The sequence below is a fragment of the Rhizophagus irregularis genome, chromosome 28, assembly GCF_026210795.1.
Source record: "Rhizophagus irregularis chromosome 28, complete sequence".
In the NCBI taxonomy this organism is placed as follows: domain Eukaryota; kingdom Fungi; phylum Glomeromycota; class Glomeromycetes; order Glomerales; family Glomeraceae; genus Rhizophagus; species Rhizophagus irregularis.
The window spans coordinates 1,128,414-1,152,442 of NC_089456.1; the positions used below are offsets into that span (position 1 = coordinate 1,128,414).

Sequence of the window (24,029 nt, forward strand, 5' to 3'; positions counted from 1 at the left end):
TGCTTAGCGTGCTTACCTTAATAGACTTAATAGATGCATGAAATACGATACATATATATCTTTGTTGATAGAAATAATTTCTTCTTCAACAAGTGCAAAAGATTCAATATGGTAAGAAGGATATTATGATAAGGATATATTGGTAAGAAGGATAAAAAAATTAATAGGGAAAAGTAGGGGAAATAAGGTCTTTTTATACCTTTTTTTGTCGTACAAACTTTTGTAATGGGAAATAAATATTTTTCAGATTTTCCCACGGGTACACACAAAAACGCGAAAAATAATCAGTTTCGCGTCTATTAAATATTAAAATAAACATTAGTTATTAAATAATAATACTATAGTATATTTAATTTGGTCCCACAGTCCAAATAAACTCAGATAGTCGATAGCCACATGAAAACGCCAAAATGAAAGTTTTTGTGTCTATATATAATGACTGTATAAATATACGCAGCAAAATAATTAAATGAGTCATTCCGTAAGATGAAATTATAATATATTTATTGAATAACTTTTCCATGTACTAGTCTGTTTACTCCGCAATTTAAGCAATTTTTTAAAAAAAATAACTCCGGTTTTCTATATTAAATAAAATTAAAAATTTCTAAAACAGACAAATAAAGTAATTAACAAAAAGAAACACTATAAATACCAAATAAACCTACCGAACTGAAATCACGTCTAAACAAAGGTTAAACATTGTTAGAGGGGATGGCAAAAATTATGTACCACCCGGGGACTTTTCCTAAAAGTATGTATATTAAATCAAAATATTTTCTCACCGGCCAGTGTATGTTAATATTCTGAGCTTTTGTTTTCAGTATAATCAAATAATATGTTTAAATGTATTTCACTACTGTATTGTTTAAACATGGTGACATAAAAGTCTGCCCGCTCGCTGTATGAGTCGATACTGTCATTGAACAATAATCTTGATAAAGAAAGTGCTCATAACTGATAATATACCACATTTTCGAATTGAATGTGAATGAAAATTTTTTTATTTTATCAATAATAATATTGTTACAACTTATACATTTTGGTGTCTTGGTCCCGAAATATTATTTGGTCAACATAATCCTATCAAACCGCTAGACAAGAATAATCGGCCTTGTCGGTATCGGCACATAAAAACTCGTGGCATGAAAATTCAAAGATCTTGTTCCTAATGGCCACATTATATATGGCCTAAAGTTCAGTCCAAAAAAAAAAAATAAATTTATGTTAACTACCAGTAAAATTGCAATAAAGTTAGTCAATACATTAACTTTTAATAAACTATTTTTCGTTCTTCGCTACCTGTTTCCTCTAGTACTTCCATGTACTTCCATGGAGAAACTCGATCATGACCTTGATAAATGTTAAGATTCGCTCAAAATTTATTCGACTATATTAAGATTTGGCAACTACATTCCCTATTCACGTAAATTTGATTCATGAGGAATCCTAATAAATGATATATTTGTTCGTTGTTGTAAAATATTGTATTGTTTCAGGTCTCAGGTGTGAGCACATATGTTTTATTTTTCCTAATTTTTTTAAAAAAAAAATGTTATTGCGGAAAAAAAAGACTGAGATGACTTGAATATACAACAAGTTCACTCTGAGAAATAATGAAATATATAGGTACCGGTTTTCTAGATGCAGACTTTTGATGCTTCCGCTTCTATTAATTATTTGAGAGAATTAAGTCGTAAATGTTTCAATCGGAAAACTTCTAATGAAGGTTACCAACGCTAATATGGGGTGAGTATATAAAAAGGGACCAAATTGATGAAAAATATTTTTTTTTTTGCATTGTGAACAATCAATAACAATTTGAACATTTGATATAGAACAATACTATCTAAAAATTTTTTCAGCGATTTTGTTCCCTTTTTCTAGAACTCACCCCAATTTTGTAACCATAATAATGACGCCTTTACTAATAAATATAGAGTTCAAAAAAGTTTGCCCTTAATTTAACTTGATATTATTAAGCGAACCAAATTTTATTGGACACTCCTATTGATCGGGGCACTCAGTAACTATTCAAGATACCATACGAATATGGTTTAATAAACTGCTGGCTCCTTGTTGTGAGTTACTAAAACGGTTAAACACTCGCTTAAACTTTATCATCTTTATTATTATATTGATAATTACAAGGAAGGTTAATAATCACACAAAAACTCCGAGAAATTACCAATTTCGAAATGTAACATCACAAGCAAAGAAAGATTTAATGAAAGAGAATTATTATGAAACTAATAAATTAATGATTATATTGTCATACCACAGCGCTAACTAATAATAATAAAGTGCTTAATAATAGAAATATTTGGAAATATTTGGAAAAATGGGGGTAAAAAAAGAATGTTTGCGGCGTACGAAAAAGAATTTTTTTTTCTTCTTAATGAAGAATTTCATTACGAATGAAATCTTCAGTTAATTCACAAACGTTGTAACATTATGATACTTTGATAAAATTACTAAATTTGTTATTATTGATCATGGTAGATCGCACCATAAATTTCTCTTTACGCGTTCTTGTGCCAATAAAATTGAAAAGTCTCAGTATCCTATTTCGGAAATTTGTGACATCTACACGATAATGTCGATCTTTCTTTTGTGCGATCGTATTTTTCTCTTATAAACTATACTAAATAATCAGTCTAATATTAAAAAAAAAATGACATCATATAGATCATTAAAAAATGTTTCTATAGTTTACAAATACGGTTTACTTATTCTAAAATTAGATTGCAATAATGAAAATACGATACTGTATAATATACTTCAATTTTTTTTTTTATATTTAACATTTTGATTTGGCGTATCGAAATAATAGTTTTTTCTATGCTCTCTGACGCAATGAGTTTGCCTTGAATGAAATTGCCCTTTCATCTATTTCCGAATTTCGAAAGAATGTTTACATTTTCTTTTAATCGGAGAGAAAAACTGTCCATTGCTTTCAGAAGCAAGAAATTAATTATGAAAAAAAAACGTATAAAATGACGAACATTTAGCCCACCTTTTTCGGTAGGGTGGATATGACAAAGTATAAGAAAATACGTATGAATCCCTCCTCCTCAGCGACAATTACAAAAAAAAAGAAACCCCCCAACGGGTTTTCCATTTTCCTCAAAATGTACACACCATATATAAAACAACAATTCCCTAATTATTCATCTAACGAAATTATGAAAGAAGCCGCACATCAATGGAATAATACTCCGCAAGATTTAAAGAATTCATTCCTGATTTATGCCGTTGATGAAGGTTGGATTCATCATTATGCCCGGTCGACGGTGCCACCCCGATCGTCGACCAATATATTTGACTCGAATAAAAAAGAAGTGAAAGAAGTAGAGAAAGATTGTCATCAACCGGATGACGATGAATTATTTCGTAAATTTATAAATATGCCTTAGTGCATTCTTTAAGCAACATAGTATAAATGTTTGGATTTTCGATTCGTATATTCGTTTATATATATATATATATATAATATTTTTTTTTTATTTCCTTCGTTTTTTTTTTCGTTTCGATGAGTGCTGTTATGAATAATTTTTATAATTAAAATTAAGCTTTATGATACATATATATGTACAGTATGTGCATATAATTACATTGACAAATTCTCTGTCTCCCATTTTATTATGAATTTGAAAATACTTGCTGTACGAGTTTTTATTTTATTATTCCTGCATATTAAAAATTTGCGAATCATAAATTGATTACTAATTAAGGCATAAAGAGATTAATAGTTTTATAATTCACGCGACTTCGATAAAACTGGCTGAACAATATCACAATTTTCACAAAACAGAATACATTTTTAAAAATTTAAATGACCAATTAAATTTTATTCAGGGCGGTGTTAAAATTTTGACATGGTAATTTTATAGGAATTATAGGTATCAATGATTTTATGGTACAACTGGTACGTCGAATAACTCTTACCTGGAGCCGATAGGAAAAAGTGGAAAAGTATAAAAATATTACCAAAAAAAACCATGATGAAAATACATTAGAAAATTACAGGTCATCAGAAAAAAAAAAAATTACTGGTAATGTTTGATATGACCTCCTATATCAATGCATGTTCAATTTGACTTTGCACGCACTCATTAATGCTATTAACTATACTATTAGTTATTACACTAAAATATTAAAAATTATTTCTATAACTATGTTATATGACAGGACCATGTCTTTCTTTGCAATATAACTAGCCACCAAATAGCCCTATAAAAAAGGAACGTTCACTGAATATACATAAAATAATCACTTAATAATTGTTACTAATTCATAATCAAAAATATGTATAGTAATATACCGTAAAAATAACTTAAGATATTAAAATAAACAAATATTCACCATAGATGATATAATCATTATTCAATAAACATGACAGTACATATAATCATATTTTTTGTTTAATGAACAAACCTATCAATTTGATGATCACAAGCGATGTATCATTTTGAATTCCGAGAATTATTTTCTTAAGATCATCGAAACCGAGGCGGCGGCTGGCTTGATTGTTGCCTGTTTCTCATTATAAATTTGCCATTTTCATTTCCAGTTCTCTTTACCAAAATATACTCGTCCTAGAGACCTGAAGAATTACCCACAGAAGAATAAGGTTAATAAAAAAGTTTGTTAAAAAGTAAAATAATAAAAGAAGCAACCAATCAATCAAATCCCACGTGTCTGACAACATTAGTGGCTGTTTTATTAAATTAAATATTTTTTAAAAAAGTTCAAATAAAAATATATACATATCTGATATCCTTTTTTTTCAGTAAATAGATAGTAGTTAATTTGTTGATTAAATTTTCATAAGAGGGGAGAAGCATCAGAAATTTATGTGGGTGTGAAACCAATAAAAGTTCCAATTAAAATCATTATACACCATATTAGCAACGTGATAATTGTAATAACTAAAGAGGGTTTAAATGAAATATATATGGCTGCCTCGTACAGTATCATTAATTAACATTTAATGATAACGCCGGTGTAAGTTTAAAAAATTCTTGCTTACCAAAATCTCAAGTCCAAATTCCAGAGATCCAAGAGAGTTACCTCAAAAAAAGAGAAAGAAATGAATTGCTAATAAAGATTGTTAAAATAAAACATTAAAGACATTTTTACTTACCAAAATAAATCCCAAGTTCAAACTCTGAAGACCCGTAGGAATCGTCTAAAGAAAATAGAAAATACGAACTATAAGTTACCATTTGTTATAGTAATTAAAGAAAAAAAATGAAACATTTTGCCTAATATTTCATACATTTCGTTGAAAAAAACTTAGCCGATCTTTTCGCTATCACGTGTCACACGCGTCCGATATTGTTATATGTCAGTTCTTTATGTGCTTAAAAATAAGCGTTAAATTAAATGTAAGCAGAAGGATTAATAGGGTCGGAAATTAACAGGATCAGCGTAAATCTTATACTAATTTTATTAATTCAATGTAAATCCAACGTAAAAATCCGATCAAATGCGAATATGGTATAGCTCTCCAAATAGCCTATACGATCAGACGCAAGTAAAGGATTAAACTAACCAAATATGAACAATGAATAAAAAAAATAAAGTGTATAAGAAATAACACGAAAAATAAAGTGTATATGAGTTTTAATAATCAATTTTATTAATGATTTTTATAAAGGACTGTTCTAAAACTAACTTTATTAAATTCTAATTGTAGTTATTTTTTCTAAAGCGCATTTACACCGTCTTTTTATAACAAATTTTTATAAAAAAAAATATCTAATATATCGAACAAATCCGATAAATGCTATATATTTGATAAATGTTATATATTCGATAAATGCTATAAATTCGATAAATGCTATATATTCGATATATCGAACATGTCGAACATATTCGACATTTACGACATTGATCAACATCACGGGTCCGGTTATATCATGTGATTGCTGCGCGACATTTTACTGCGTAACATCACTCCCCTCCCAGTTTTCAACTCCGTTGAAAATCTCAAGAGCTTTGGTTACCAATCTTTGGTATTCGGTTTGACTAATCTCTCGGAGCATTGTGGGCGTGATTTGGGTTGTGCGCATAATTTGCTCGACTCCTAGATACTCGAATAAAAAGAACATTCGGGTAACAATAATTCGGAAATGTTCAGTTAATTGTTGCCGATAATAGCTTCGCTGCTTATTATCCTTAGATTGACGTTCCAATAATTGTCCTAAATAGAATAAATTAACTAGCCACAAGATTCGGTCACCAATTCGCTTGGATCTTTCTACGGCTTCATTAGTTAATCGGAATTTTTCTTCAAAATTCATATTATCCTCATATGGTTTTGGGTATGGAACAGCGTATTCTGATTGATGAGCTTTTCGTAAATCTTCCAATATGCGCTGATATGGGGTCATTCTTCTCTATCAAATTCAGCAGTCCTTCAACAATCCTTCAAAAATTTCCAATATATATATATAGAAAATAATAGATAAAAAAAAAAAATTAAGATTTTCATAAATCTATATCAATCGATACATTAATCACCTATTGATCATCTAAAATAAGAGATGATCATCATATGCACATTCCCCAACAATTTTATCATCCGATGTGAATATCTATGGTGTTACCGTCCGACGTTGACAATACGATTTCAATCGGTCAGAATTTACGGGGTCCTTTAAGACTTTCCCATCCATGGTTCGTAATTTAAAGGCTCCGTTGTCCAATGATTCGTGAACATAATAGGGACCTTTCCAGCGTTCCTGTAACTTCTGTTTACCTCGGAGCTGACTTCGGAATAATAGAACCAGGTCGCCGATTTTAAACTGTACATCACAAAGATTCTTATCATGTCGTTGCTTTTGTTTTTGCTGTGACTGATGAATTACGTCTTGGGTTGCAAGTCGATCTCCTATAACTTTTCCGGTAAGTGTATGAATCCGATTAAAAAGGTCTTGTTGAAAATCGCTTTCAGATAATTCAACTTGGGGAGTTCGATTAGCAAACTCGATCGGCAATATAGCTTCCCTTCCGTACATCAAATAAAAGGGTTCGTGACGAGTGGTGTTATGTCTCTTTGTCCTATACGCAAATAGTACTGACGTTAAATAAATATCCCAGTCGTCCTTATTCTCATTAGCATACTTGGCCAATGCTTCGCACAGTGTTCTATTGAAGCGTTCTACAAGCCCGTTTGTCTGTGGATGGTATGCCGTTGACAATTTGTGCTTAACCCCCAATTCTATACACAAAGAGTCTAACATTTCGTTTACGAAATGTGTTCCACGATCAGTCAATAGTACTTTAGGGCATCCATGTCGGCATATAATGTCTTCATAGAAAAAAGACACAACAGACGAAGCCTTAGCATTCGGGATGGCTCTAGCTTCCGGCCATTTAGTAAGGTATTCGGTTGCAACGACTATGTGCGTATTCCCCCTTTTCGTCTTTGGAAGTGGTCCAACAATATCCATTCCAAGTCTATCGAATGGTTGTCCAACTTTTATTGGATGTAACGGTTCGACGCGGCGATTTTTTCCTCTGCGTTGACATTCGTCACAGGTTCGTACATAATGTCGAACATCGGTAAACATTTGAGGCCAGTAATACCGAATCTTAACTCTCCGGTACGTTTCGTCTATTGAAAAGTGTCCGGATAAAGGGTCCGAATGTAAATGGTATAATATACTTTCAACTTCACTTTCTTTGACAACTTTTATAGGTCTGCTGGGGTTGTCCTTATTTTTCTTGTACAGTTGATCATTCAATATGATAAAATATCTCGACTTTCGTTTGATGGCAGCCCGCTGCTCTTTAGTTAAATGTATTGGCATAGAATAGTCCGTTAAAAATTGTATGAGCGAAAAATATGTGGATAAATCCATTCCGTCAAATCAATATGGGTAGTCCGTAAAGTGGTGTCAAAAATGCGTGTCCGATGTAATAAAAAAATATTCAAACGTAAATACTTTTTTTAGTGTTTAATCCGACTAAGTGTATCTACGTTAGAGTGTTGTTTTCCGGGGCGATCTATGATTTCCAAGTCGTAGCCGTTCAATGTCATTAACCATCGTCCAAGTTTGCCAATTGGATTCGTCATTTTTAAGAGATATTTTAACGCGGCATGGTCCGTTATGACCGTGAATATTTGTCCATGTAAATAATGGTGGAAATATCGAACGGCCCAAACTACCGCTAGACATTCCAGTTCGGTGACTCCATAATTACGTTCATGTTTATGCAAAGTCCTGCTCGCATAAGCAATAACCCTTTCCCTTTTGAACTCATCTTTCTGGGATAATATTGCTCCTAACGCAAAAGTAGAAGCGTCCGTATACAATATAAATGGCTTTTCGAAATTCGGATAAGCCAAAATAGGTGGTGTTGTCAAACACGTCTTTAGACGTTCAAAAGCATCATGTTGATCCTTTCCCCAAACATAGGGAGTATTTTTCTTTAGTAGTCGATTCAACGGTTCAACTACTGACGAGAAGTTCTTTACGAACTTTCGATAATACGAGGCCAAGGCGATGAATCCCCTTAGTTGCGTCAGGTCTCTTGGCACAGGGAACTCTTTTATTACTTTTAATTTTTCAGGGTCAGTATGAATCCCGGTCCGACTCACCACATGGCCTAAGAATGGTATTTCATCCTTGAAGAAAAAACACTTTTCGGGGCTTAATTTCAATCCGGCTTCCTCTAAACGCGAAAAGACCTGTTCTAGATGTACCAGATGTTCTTCGAACGTCTTTGATCCTATATTAATATCGTCTATATACACGACGACAAACTGCCAAAGAATGTCTCGTAGTACGGTGTCCATAAGTCGCTGAAAAGTTGCCGGGGCGTTACATAATCCAAACGGCATTACAGTAAATTCGTAAGTGCCGAATCTGGTAATAAAGGTGGACTTCTCCCGGTCCTTTTGCTCCAATTCGACTTGCCAGAATCCGCTCGCTAAATCAAGGGAGGAAAACCATTGCGTTCCGGACAAGGTTTCCAACATATCGTCTATTCTAGGCAAAGGATAACTGTCTTTTTTTGTGACGTTATTCAGCTTCCGATAATCAACACAAAGACGCTTCTTTCCGTTTTTCTTTTCTACTACAACCACAGGCGAAGTCCATTGACTACTGGACGGTACTATTAATCCGGCCTTTAGAAGTCGCTGGATTTCTTCTTTTATAAACAGCTGATTTTGATAAGACGTTCGGTAAAACCGTTGTTTGATAGGAGCTGCACTTCCGGTATCAATACTATGTGTGATTGCTGAAGTTCGTCCAAAATCATCAGACTCCCAAGCAAACAAATTCTGATGTTTGCTCATTAAATCTTCAAACATCTGACGCTGTTTATCATTTAAATTTCCAATATGGAAGGTACCCTTCTCTATTTCTTTATACTGGTAGAAATAATTATTTTCGACCATAGACCCTTCCCTTAAACTCTCTTCAATTTCTTGCGCTTCCTCTTGAGTAACGAACTGGGTATTGCAGAACATTTGCTCTTGCGTATTTTCGTTACTCTCACTTTCATATTCTTCCTCTGTTTCATCTGCAACATCTTCCTCGTTTTCCTCTTCGGCATCTTCTTCACTTTCTTCCTCAACACCTTCCTCTTCTTCTTCTTCGACTTCGGGAGCTTCGATACTAACAATGTGATGTGGCATCTCTTGACATTCGGTAATAACCTCAAGAGTATTACCTTTCCATTTAATCGTCATGAGATTGTTATCATAATCTATCACAGCTTTAGTTTTCCGTAGCCAATCGTTACCAACTATAGCAGAATACGAATTGGCGTCCGTGACAATAGCATCCATTGGTATAATACAATCATGTATCTTTAGTGGTATATCGGATACTGCTCCAAGCGGTCTTCGGCGTTCTCCATTGACGTTAATCATCACGGTTTTTGACGCACGCGTGATTTCCATCTCTAAATCTTTTAACAGGGATAAAGAAATAATACTTCCGGCTGATCCGGAATCTACTATCAAGGGAAATCGGATGTGCTTTATCGACGCTTCACAATATAAGGCAGATGTCTTATTATCATTTGGTCGTGACAAATTTGCAGCTAACAAATCTTCAACCACGTCCATTTTTTCCTTTTTGTTTTCTTGGACTTCGTCCTTTTTTCTCATTATAGGCTTCCTCAACAACTTATTGGTGGCCATTCGAAGCTTGGGATTCATAGCGAGCAATTGTCCAACAGATATATCTGCGGGTTGGTCGAAAAGTTGTTGGGGAGTATATGGTTCAACCATTTTTTCTACAGGGGCTAACACCGGTATCTTTCTTTTGGTGATAGTCTTGACGGTTTTCTTGATTTTCCTTTTATCGGTCTCTTTTTGTTTTTGTTTTATTGAGCGAGTCACAGTTTCTTCTTCAGTTGGTTTTTCTTTAGCGGTACCTTGTAAAGGATTCAATCTAGACTGGCTTCTCGTTACTCGTTCAGCAGGATAGGCTTCCAGTAGGGTAATATTCGAGGGAATTTGACTTTGGCTTGTACACTCACCCTCATGAGGTACGCCATTTAGTTTAAATGTTGTTCATCGGCTCCATTCGGCACCAGCTGTGCCAACAACTGATGAATTTGAGCAAGCTGTTCGCCAGTAGAGCCAGTTGTCTGATTCGTTGATCGATTATTGTTATTAGCATTATCACTATTATTAGGGAGTGTTATACCAGTATTTCGATTTGGGCAAGTTCGTACAATATGTCCTGGTTGTCCACAGGAATAACATACAACCCGACTTTGACCATTATTTGGTTGTTGTGATTGACCTCCAACCTGTGCAACATTCCGAGGGTTTCTATTATCATATCGAGGTCTTCTACCGCCAGTACCTAGCTGTTGTACGTGCTTAGTCAATTCCTGAATCGCCTTACACAGTTCATCGGATTGAGCATTGGCGCTAGTACCAATAGGCGCGAACTTGGTTATATAAGCACTAACCGCGCTCTGGTCTTGATGTGTTAATTCATAGGCCTTTGCTCTGTCAACGGCACCGTTCCATGTTTGATCGTTGTGGGGTTTAACTGTGACATAAAGATCAGGCAACAGGCCATTGACGAATTTTCGAGCCTTAATTGCTTCTGGATAGGCAAATGCATTCGTCTCCACTCTTCGGTATAATTCTTGCAAAGCAGCGGCGTAAGTATTTACGTCTTCTCCCGGTTGTTGTCGGCGTTGCTCCAATTCAGTTGTCCAAATTTCGACTAAGGTTTGCGTTCGGAAGGCGTTCGGAAAGTTTAAAATAAAATCGGTGTTATTATTATTACCGGTCCACGCAATAATTCGTCCAGGATTACCATTATTCAACGCTTGGTTAGAATTCCACCATGTGGACGCGGCTCCTCTTAAGTATGCTGGCACAACCTCCAATTTCCGGGCGTCCTGTATACCATTTGCATTGCATGCTCGGGTAAAGTCTTCCAACCATGCTACTGGATCTTGATTTCCGCCGTAAAATTGAGGTAGATCGGCAACTCTTCCTTCTCGGCGTGGTGGATTGTTGATTGCTTGTATGTTTCCCGCCAATGCGTTGTTGACGTTTGGAAGTGCTTGGGTTAACGCGGCGATAGCAGCTCGCAATTGTTGAAAATCTTGCTGATTCGGTTGAGCCATATTATTATTCGGTTGATTCTGAAGTAAGGGTTCCAAGTCCGGATTTTGGTCGAGTTCTAGCTCAGCTATTCTTGGTAGGGATTCGTCCGAGTCTGATTCAGGTGGAGTTATAAAACTGATTTCACTATAATTATAGGCAATTATAAATATATCTAAGTGAAATCCCTGTGTAATGCTATATGCGTTCCAAATATCTTGCTGTAAAGTTTCGGAATTAATATTAGGTGTATATGCGTATCGAATACTAAATATTAGATCAATTATAGCAGTCCAAATATCTTCCCCTTCAACGTAGGATAATTCTTCTAAGTATTGTTGTGTATAATGTGTATAGGATCTAGCAGGGTACTCGACGCTGTACCAGTTCCAAAAGTTACCAAAATTTTCCGATGGTAATAACTCAGGTGGGTAACAGTATGCGCAAGATCTATCACGATGTCGATAAGTAATATTCGGACTGTTCAATTCCTGATGTAACCTGTCGTGATTTATATTCTTTTGGAAATGGGTTACAAACATACAATAGGTCGGGTAAGATAAAGATTTCTGGCAGAAGGCACCAAATGTTATATGTCAGTTCTTTATGTGCTTAAAAATAAGCGTTAAATTAAATGTAAGCAGAAGGATTAATAGGGTCGGAAATTAACAGGATCAGCGTAAATCTTATACTAATTTTATTAATTCAATGTAAATCCAACGTAAAAATCCGATCAAATGCGAATATGGTATAGCTCTCCAAATAGCCTATACGATCAGACGCAAGTAAAGGATTAAACTAACCAAATATGAACAATGAATAAAAAAAATAAAGTGTATAAGAAATAACACGAAAAATAAAGTGTATATGAGTTTTAATAATCAATTTTATTAATGATTTTTATAAAGGACTGTTCTAAAACTAACTTTATTAAATTCTAATTGTAGTTATTTTTTCTAAAGCGCATTTACACCGTCTTTTTATAACAAATTTTTATAAAAAAAAATATCTAATATATCGAACAAATCCGATAAATGCTATATATTTGATAAATGTTATATATTCGATAAATGCTATAAATTCGATAAATGCTATATATTCGATATATCGAACATGTCGAACATATTCGACATTTACGACATTGATCAACATCACGGGTCCGGTTATATCATGTGATTGCTGCGCGACATTTTACTGCGTAACAATATTCAATAATAATAATTTTTTATAAGATATAGTCTAATTATAAAAAAGTAAATAATGTTTCATTTGAGTTAAAAGATATACTAAGAATCTTTAATTTCTTTAATTTCCTTTATAAAAAAGAATTAAAAATAACTTACTAAACTATACTTCAAAATTTGAAAACATTGAACATTTTAACTTATGGAATGAATTTCATATAATACTTTTTCATTAGTTTATTCCATATCAAAAATTGTACAATTAATGTATATATTAATTAATAAATACATTCTATATAATTACATTCTACGTACATATTTTCAAAATGGACATTTATCGTACATTTTGTGTATCTAATAAAATATACAACTCTTCTATTTGCATGAGTGATAATAATGTGATTTTTAGTGAATAAACGCTAACATCATTTCACATTTGATTTATGATATGGGCTTTCACTTTGTTATTTTATACATTTTTCTACAATTAAATACGGTCTTATGATGTAAAGCAATTTATGCGAAATCATAATTATCTGTTTGATTTTTTTCGAAATATCCTTATTATTCTCCATATTTTGACCTTAGAGCCTACTAAAGAGTTAATAAAAATTTAGCGACATTAATTATTATTTTTTAAAATTAAGAAATTTAACAATATTTTATCAGTCTTACCTTAAATAAGAAATAAAATCCCCTTTCTTAGTATGTACAGTACATGTTTTTTGAGAAATTTCTAGTAATAAATATTGTCCGTCTGTCCGATCTTCCATTGTAATGCTGTTTTCTGTGAATGAAAATTTTTTCATTTAATTATTATGTTAGGTATCAATAGTAATATTATTACAATAATATATTTTGATGTCTTAACAAAATAGTAACATTACTGGTATCGGCACATAAAAAACTCGTGTCACGGAAATTCAAAGATCTTGTTCCTAGCGACCACATTATATATGGCTTAAAGTTCAGTCCAAAATTATGATAAACTACCTACTACTACCAGTAAAATTGTAATAAAGTTAGTCAATACATTAAACTTAACTTTTAATGAACTATTTTTCGTTCTTCGCTATCTGGTTTCCTCTACTTCCATAGAGAAACTTAACCATGACTTTGATAAATGTTAAAAATTTATTCGACTTTATTAAGATTTGGCAATTATATCCCTATTCACGTAAATTTGATTCGTGGGAAATCCTGATAAGTGGTATATTTATTCGTTGTTGTAAATTGCTATATTGTTTTAGGTGTGAGTGCATATGTTCTATTTTTCCTAATTTCAAAAAAAAAAAATGATATTGCGAAAGAAAAAGACTGAGATGACTTGAATATACAACAAGCTCATTCTGAGAAATCATGAAATATACAGGTACCGGTTTTCTAGATGCAAACTTTTGATGTTTCAACTTTTATTAATTAATCCATATTATGTAAATTCCAAACTTCATAACGCAACTTAAAAGCTTATTAGAATGTAATATTTGAAAGAATTAAGTCAAAAATTTTCTTATGATTTAAGGGACCGATTATCATCGGAAAAACTTCTAATGAAGGTAACCAACGCTAATATGGGGTGAGTATATAAAAAGGGACCAAATTGATGAAAAATAATTTTTTTGCATTGTGAACAATCAATAACAATTTGAACATTCGATATACAACAATACTATCTAAAAATTTTTTCAACGATTTATTCCCTTTTCTAGAACTCGCCCCAATTTGTAACAAATATATTTCATAATAATGACGCCTTTACTAATAAATGTAGAGCTCAAAAAAAAATTGCCCTTAATTTGATTTGATATTATTAAGCGAACCAAATTTTATTGGACACTCCTATTGATCGGGTCACTCAATAATTATTCAGGATACCATACGAATATGGTTTAATAATTTGATGGCTCCTTGTTGTGAAAGGTACAACGTTACTAAAACGGTTAAACACTTGCTTAAACTTTATCATCTTTATTATTATTTATAAGAAAGGTTAATAATCACACAAAAACTCCGATTTTGAAATGTAACATATTGTCACAAGCAAAGAAAGATTACGCATAATGAAAGAGAATTATGAAATAATGATTATATTGTCACTTCATTAATAAAGTGTCTAATAATTTATAATAGAAAAATGAAAGAAATATTTGGAAATATTTGGAAAAATGGGGATAAAAAAAAGAATGTTTGCGGCGTACGAAAAAGAATTTTTTTTTTCTTCTTAATGAAGAATTTCATTACGGCTAATATTTTCGAATGAAATCTTTTTCAAATATATTCAGTTAATTCATAAACGTTGTAACATTATAATGCTTTGATAAAATTACTAAATTTGTTACCACAAGTAGCAGATCGCACCATAAATTTCTCTTTAACGCGTCTATAAAATTAAAAATTCTCAGTATCCTATTTTGGAAATTTGTGACATTTACACAAGATAATGCCGATCTACGATCGTATTTTTCTCCTATATACTATAATTAAATAAATGACATCATGTATTTCCATTATTATTGTTTGGATCATTAAAAAAACATCTCTATAGTTTACAAATACGGTTTTCATATTCTAAAATTAGATAGATTGCAATAAAATCATTAATCTTAATTTTTTTTTTATTTCTCATTCCTTACATTCAACTTTTGTTTACCAATAATATTTTGACAATAGGTCCTTTTTAACATTTAGTAATTTAAACTCTTATCAATCTATTTCTATTATCATCATTTCGATTTGGCGTATCGAAATAATGAACGCACGTAGTATTTTTTTATGCTCTCTGACGCAATGTGTTTACCCTTGAATGAAGTTACCTTTCATCTATTTCCGAATTTCGAAAAGAATATTTACATTTTCTTTTTAATCGGAGAGAAAAACTGTTCATTGACTTCAGCAAAAAATTAATTATGAAAAAAAGTATAAAATGACAAAAATTTAGCTCACCTTTTTCGGTGTGTTGAGATGTCTAACATAAGAAGAGAGATCTGCGCAAATCAATCTTCAAAAGTAGTATGCATTAGTAGAAAAAGAAAGTCCCCTAATGGATTCGCTCTTTATTTCAAAATGGATAGAAGTAAACTAAAAGAAAAATTTCCAAATTATAGCCCTCAGGAAATTATGAAGGAAGCTGGTAGAAGTTGGAAGAAATTACCGCAAACACTAAGAAATTCTTTTACAATGTATGCTATGAATGATAGCTCCTTACGACATTATGGCCGGCCAACACCACAACCCCTATCACCACTCCCACCCCCATATACACCATTAACTACCGTCTTCGATTATAAAGATTGTTGTCATCCGGATGATAAAATGTTTGATGAACTTATAAATCCGGAATCATATACGCCTTAGTGCATTTAAGCTTTACAATATCATATAATTATGTCGTAATTTTCTCGTTTATTTTATATATAAATATATATATTTTTTTTTCGTTTTCATTTCGGTTTTTTTTTTCGATTGAATGCTGAATTGCTATATGTTATTATAACTGATATGTAATTAAGATAATTATGAAAATAAATTCTTAAGCTAATTTATGCAGTATGTGCATATAATTATTTTGACAAATCCACTGCCTCTAATTTTATTATGAATTTGAAAATACTTGCTGTACGAGTTTTTATTTTATTATCCCGCATATCAAAAATTTGCGAATCATAATTGATTAATTCAGGCATAAAGAAATTAGTAGTTTTTAATTTACGCGACTAAGTAAGCATATGACGATAAAAACTGGCTGTTAACAATATCAAATTATTTCACAAAACATGATAAAGGGGAATACATTTTAAAATATTAAATGACTTAAATTTTATTCAGGACGATGTTAAAAATTTGACCGAAATTAAGCACGAGTTACGGCTGAAATTAACAGTTAAAGTGCAATAATATTATCAGTTTTTTTTTCATGATTTTTATAATGAAATTGAAATTCTTTTTATTTTCTAGAAGATTAGCAAAAAACACATATGTAATGTATGTAATGGTAATTTTATAATATCAATGATTTTATGGTACAACTGGTACGTTGAATAACTCTTACCTGAAGACGTGGAAAAGTATAAAAAATATTACCAAAAAAACAAACATGAAAATGTCATTAGAAAATTACAGGTATGAAAACCGCCAAAAAAAAAAAAATTACTGGTAATGTTTGATATGACCTCTTACATCAATGCATGTTTCAATTTAACTTTGCACGTACTTATTAATGCTATTAATTAATTATATTGTTAGTTATTACGCTAAATATTAAAAATGATTTCCATAACTGGTACATCTCATATTCTTTTTGATCAAGTTGTTGAAAAAAAGAGATAGAGCACTATTCAGTTGTAGCACCATGATTGGACAACTAACACACCTATTATCTTTTCAGGAATAGGTAATTCTCCTTCATTTTAATTTTCATAACTTATATCTTTATTTTAATTAATAATATAAAGTAAGTCTTTAATGCTTTCGTATTTTTTCACGTAAAAGAGTAGCTATTTGTTTTGTTAACATCTATTTTTGTACCTTCTGAACCATTTGACAATATTGTAACTCATTTTGTATGTCGTTCCTCCTTCTTTACTTCATTTCCACCAAAAATATTTTAAAGCCAAAAATATTTTAAAGATCTAGTTCAAGGTTTCTCCAGTTAGATCTAGTTCATTATAATCTTTTTGAAAATTCATTATTATATCTTTGCATTAACAGGATAATTATTACCATAATTTTACATACTTTTGATAAGAAGTGCATAACCAACTAAGACCAGTAATCCTTATTTATTAATAATTAAAGAAACTTTTTAATCACTTTAAAGGCTTCCAAATAGGTCATCAATCATATATACGAGTTAAATGGCATAGCACAGATGATCTCACAGAAGCAACTAAAATATACAACTCTTCTGTTCGGGACTGCAATTTGTAGATACGATACAGGTAAATATATATTTAAATTATGTAGTATACCTTTAATGTTAGTAGCTTAGGAGTATGAGTAATTGTAACTTCTTTTTGCATGAGCAATAATAATAATGTGATTTCATTTCACATTTGATTTATGATGTGGTAATAAGATGCGCTTTCATTGTGTTATTTTATACATTTTTCCACAGTTAAATACGGTCTTATGGTCTGTAAAGTAATTTATTCAAAATCATAATCCTTTTTCGCATAGGTTAATTATCTGTTTAATTTTTTCGAAATATCTTTATCATTCTCTATATTTTTGACATCAAAGTTTACTAAAGAGTCTTTCTTATTATTATTACTTATTAGTTATGATGTACTATTCACAAAAACTAATATCATTCCTCAAAAAAAAAATATCAAAGAAACTCTACTTACCAAAAAAGTCTAGGAAATCAAGATTATAAAGTCTCGAAAATTTATGAAAGCGAAATGGCAGTATCGCTAAATTATTCAGTTTGATTCTAGGGCAAGATTCTAATAATATTTCAATTGCGCGTTGGTAATATTTCTAATATTAGTACTCTTTAGAAGAAGAAGAAGAAGAGAAGTTAACGAAATAACCCAAATGAATATATAAAAAATCGAATCCAACATTAATTATACTTTCAATGCAAATGATGTTGAAAAACATTGTGCAATGATGGAATGTATTAATGAATTAATGAATATTTTTATTAAAATCACAAAGAACCTATGAATAATTTTTCTATCATCATACAACCATTACGGTAAGCGTCTTTTAATATTTTACTCTTAAGCAAAAATTAAATTACATTGTTGATATGATTGCCGTAATTTTTTTCTTCAAATCAGACAGACCCTTCAAAAACTAGTAAGCGTGCACACAGTCATTATTGTCTTGCATCATTATACTTAAACTATATCCAACTATCCGACGTTAATGAATTTACCCTCTTTTCATCTGGAGTAAGTATTGTTTCTTTGCACTTTTTCTAAATAATTTATATCCATTGCTCGATCGATTTGGCCAGAACCTTTTTTTATCACATCAAACAAAATTTGACAATTCTCAAACTTGGAATAATGTTCACTTTTGAATACCGCCTCTACATGGATTTTGGAAGAGGGTTCGCACTATATTCATATGATTACGACCTAAACGCAAAAGTGATTATATGACGTTCATTACAAGCTCTTAGAATACACGCTTTTATTCTTAAGGCATTATAAGGTGGACCGATAATTTAGGCCGATCGTTGATTTGGGGCACATCGTCAACTTGGGGCACAACAACAGCAATTATATATACCTTTCCTTTCGTGGTGAATTTTGAATAACGAAGATACAATGAAAAAAGTCTTCTATCATATGATCCATGATATTTCAACATATATGATAAGCCCCGTTCAACTACTCTATCCAGCCATTTCTCTTAGAAACAGCACCAGGCTGTCTTAGATAAGAAAAAGCTGCTCATATATTTAATTCTTATTTGTTGAATGTCCGTTAGTGAACATTAACATCTATAATTTAAATTATGGATCATTTTGCATCAAATTTGAAACACGAACTACTAACAATAATATATAATATGAGTGTTAGATACTGGAGGGTTTTCTCATGTACTTGAAAATTTATTTAATATCGACTTACAGACTTACATCGATGGCAAAGGATTCTTTAAAAACTTCAAGAAAAAAGCACATGACTACGACTATCTTGATAATATCGCATCTGATGTGAGCGGCTTTCGAATTTGACAACTGGCCAGTTGGAAGAATGGGGATATTGTGGTACTCAATGGTAATTTGGCTAAACTTGCAGATATATTTTTAGGAAGGTTGAGAAAAATGTAATTAATGGAAAAAACTGTTAAGGATTTCCTTGTAAAAAGAAAACAAATAATTGTTCATTAGAGATGACCAAAGTTTAAAGATGATGATTTCAAAAACTAAAGCAGCTTTGATATAGATTCTTAATGAAAAATTATGATCGGGAAACAATCATCACTACACAGCCATACAGCGGGAAAAAACATTTAGAGAACCCAGAAGCCGAAGGGTAAATCAAACTAATAATTTGTCTTATTCTAAAATTATAGGGAATAATTATACTAGTAGTTCGTTCACAAGGGATAGTCTAAGAGTCGTTTAATAATATTTTCGTTGTTATATAAATAGAATGAACTATTTATACAATATATTAAAAAGAAAGCGCTCACATCGATATATTCATATCTCAGAAAATAAAATTAAGTGAGGATTATCATGAAACCTTAGGATATTTAATCATCAACGTGTTGTGTTAAATAACTACTTATTCCATATTTACACCCACTGTTACTTTAATAACAACCAATATTTGCATATTTATTAGATACTTTTACATGTAATAAAAACCAATCTCTCGTCCTCTCTAACACTTCTTAGATGTGGTGGTGTAAATATTATCGTGGTTTATTTTTACTTTTTTAGAATAACTTCGTAATTTTTGTAAGGATTTTGGCAAAAAAGATCCATCTAATGTTTCATAGATGCCTTGATGCATTTTTTAAAGGTGAGATGGTGTGGGTGATGTTGGTATTGGTTGGCGAGTGTGTCCAACATGATCGTTATAATGACTTCGTATTTAATGCAATATTTTCAGTAAAAAGGGAAGAATAATAAAACCATTCTAACACGTGGATGCTTTTTTTAAAGGTAATGTGAGTGGATAGGTTGATGATTGGTGTATCTAACGTTATCATGTTTTTATTTTTATTTTTATTTTTTAAAAAAAAATTACTTCGTATTTATAACCTATGAAGCAATCTTAGATTTGAAAAAAAAAATAAAGCTTCTGATATTTGTACTTTGTATCTTGATTAAGGTTTCTGATGAATTAAGTATCGATGTTCTCAACGAACGTATAAATATTGATCTAGTTTGATTGTATATTAAACCAATTGAATGATTTTTTTCGGAATTGTCATCTTGATCTTCACTATTGTCACTTTTCGTCGTCATCATAGAAAATATCCGTAGAAACTTATAAAGGTAAATTACTATATATACATAATATATTTATTCAAATTTTAATTTATTAATAAAATTTTTTTGATCATTAAGCTTTCTTTTATTACATGATATCAAAATAATCAAGATTTATTTTTGACCTGTGAGTGAGTCTTATGGTGATCATGATTTTTGTTAAGAGGTTAATACTAATAATACTAATACAGTAATAATTATTAGGATCTTTTCAATGATTACAGGGTTTTAAATATTTTGTTTTATTTATAGTTATAATGGGTGTACATTATTTTTGAGTTATATGCTGAATATTTAAATGAGAAAAAAAAAGAAAGAGGATGAAAAAAGTTATTAAAATGCCAAAATTTTCAACAAAGCGATGAAAGTGAGAGATTTATAACGCATTTGAAGTTAAAAACAAGTACAATAATTTTTATCAAAAATAATTACGCTTGAAAAGAATTTAAAATTGTTATTTTATAATGTTAATTTTAGAGTTGATAGTTTCTAATGTATTATTATTCTGACAAATTAAGCAAGAAATTGCAGAAATTGATTTTGTGTATAATTATTATTATCACATTTTCAGTTTCTTCAGCCTAGTTTAATAGCCCTCGATTTTTCATCACGAGTCATGGTATGGATAAAGCGACCGTTAGTAAACGACCACTTGACGTAATTTGCAATATTTAATTTTAACTAATTAAAATAAAAATAATTATAATTTGTATAATTAACATTAGACCAATTAACGTTAATCTTTTAATTTTATTCATGAAGCAAAAATTAAAAATAACACGCAAAAATTTTATATTCCAATTTCTTATATAAATCACAAGTTAAAAGGAATAAGCAGGGATGAAGGGAAATTGCATGGGTTACCACAAATTCATCAGGAAATTTTCCTGGTATTTTCTGTGGATCCACGTAGGAGTCGTAGGATATAAGGGAATGTATGAAATTCCATATATTAATCCATATCATGCAGATAAATAATTTGTGATATACAGTAATATCATTTTAATATAAATGTTAAACTAGTGTACTTTTGGATATAGTGAGTGAGTTTTATACTAATACTACTAATAAATTAATAAAAGATTTTTTTATAACAATAGATTGTGTTTAGTGAGATTTATAAAAAATTTAATGAGATTTCTTTTTAGTAATAGTTTGGTATAAAAAAAATTTCTGGGATTTTTTTTTAATAACAATATGTTGATAGTAGACAATTAACTTGTTAATAATTGTTTTTTAGTAAGATTTTTTTATAGTTCACAGTAACACTAATATTACTAGTAAGTAATATAAATGAAAGATTTTTATAACAATAGATTACATTTAATAAGGTTAATAAAAAAATTTTCTGAGATTTATTTTAATAACAATAGGTATGATAAATTTTTGGTGATTATTTTTTTTAGTAACAATAGTTTGGTAATAGACAATAAAAAATGTTGTGAAAACATTAAAAACTGAACTGATAATGAATTGGTAAATCAGATCAGTTTTGGTCACAGTAATAATTGTCTATTACCAATCTATTGCTACTAAAAAAAAAATCACCAAAAATTTTATCATATCTATTGTTATTTAAATAAATCCCAGAAAATTTTATATATTGTACTATACTAATTTGTCATAAAAAAATTCCAGAAACTGATCTATTATATTAATAAAAAATCTAAAAAATTTTTTATATCTCTCCATTATAATATAGTACTGATCTGTTGTTATCAAAAAAATTTTTTATATTGATTTATTGACTCTATTGTTAAAAAAAAATTCAGAAAATATATTTATATCAATCTATTATTAAAAAAAAAGTTAAAATTTTTTTATATCTATTCATTGTACTATACCAATCTATTGTTATTAAAAAAAGTCTCAGTAAATTTTTTGTATTGATCTATTGTTATTAAAAAAAATCTCCCAAAATTTTTTTTATATGTCATTAAATATAATCTATTTATAAAAAATCTTTTATTAACTCATTAAACTAACTATTAATACCTATTAGTAGTAGTATTACTGGAAAAAATCTTACTAAAAAACAATTATTAATTGAACAAATTAATAATCAGTTGTCTATTACCAATCTATTGTTATTAAAAAAAATCACAAAAAAATTTATTAAATTAGTCCATTGTACTATACCTATCTATTGTTATTAAAATAATCCCAGAAAATTTTATATCTAGTAACTATTGTACTATACCAATCTAGTATTATTATTAAAAAAAAATCCTTAAAATTTTTTATTTCTATCCATTATACCATACTGATCTATTGTTATTAAAAAAAATCCAGAAAATTTTATACTGATATAATGACTTATTGCTAAAAAAAAATCCCAGAAAATATATTCATATCAATCTATTATTAAAAAAAAGAATTCAGAAATATTTTTTTATATCTATACATTGTATTATACCAATCTGTTATTATTAAAATAGATCCCAGAAAATTTTATTATATCTATCTATTGTACTATACCATTCTATTATATCTCAAAAAATTTTTTTATTAACCTTATTAAATGTAATTAAAATCTTTTATTACCATTACTTATTAGTAATATTAGTGTTACTATGTTGAAGATAGGGCCGTCTGGCTAAGATAACGCATTAAAAATGTTGTCTACCTACTGAGTCTAACGATCACTCGACAGTGCACACGTGGGGTACTATACGTATGACGAGTGGTTTGTAGTTTAATTATATTAGAGTAGCTTTTAGAATCATACTATGTATACATATTCTTTTATTTTTCTACTTTAATAAAACTGCAAATGCGCTGCGATTAAAAAAAAAAGTAATATTAGTGTTACTGTAAACTGTAAAAAAATTATTAACTTCCGTTAATAAGTTACCAATCTATTGTAATTAAAAAATAAATCACAGAAAATTTTTATTATATCTATCTATTGTGCTATACCAATATATTGTTATTAAGGAAGAATTCCAAAAAAAATTTATTATATCATCTATTATATGATACCAATTTACTGTTATTAAAAAAAAATTCCAAAAAATTTATTACATCTATTTATTGTATAGTTAACCCTATTGTACTATTACTACTATGCTGATATATCGTTATTAAAAAAAAATTCTAGAAAATTTTTTATACAAAGCTATTCTTATTAAAAAAAATTTCATAAAATTTTTTCATAAATCTCACTAAACACAATCTATTGTTATAAAAAAATCTTTTATTAATTTATTAATAGTATTAGTATGCTTTTAAAATAAACTCACCCATTATATCCAAAAGTACACTAATATAATTAAAAAAAAATCATTTT

At 30.1% G+C, this 24,029-nt stretch overlaps 2 protein-coding genes across 2 annotated transcripts; both read left to right on the top strand.

The window, feature by feature from the left end:
• Window positions 1–3,131: 3,131 nt before the first annotated feature.
• Window positions 3,132–3,416, top strand: OCT59_018901 (uncharacterized protein; the record flags this gene model as incomplete). The annotated part of the gene is made up of 1 exon (XM_025311309.2): window positions 3,132–3,416. The coding sequence occupies one exon, from the start codon at window positions 3,132–3,134 to the stop codon at window positions 3,414–3,416; it is 285 nt and encodes a 94-aa protein (XP_025173048.2).
• A 12,427-nt stretch (window positions 3,417–15,843) lies between these two features.
• Window positions 15,844–16,134, top strand: OCT59_018902 (uncharacterized protein; the record flags this gene model as incomplete). The annotated part of the gene is made up of 1 exon (XM_025327078.2): window positions 15,844–16,134. The coding sequence occupies one exon, from the start codon at window positions 15,844–15,846 to the stop codon at window positions 16,132–16,134; it is 291 nt and encodes a 96-aa protein (XP_025173046.2).
• Between the last annotated feature and the right edge of the window lie 7,895 nt (window positions 16,135–24,029).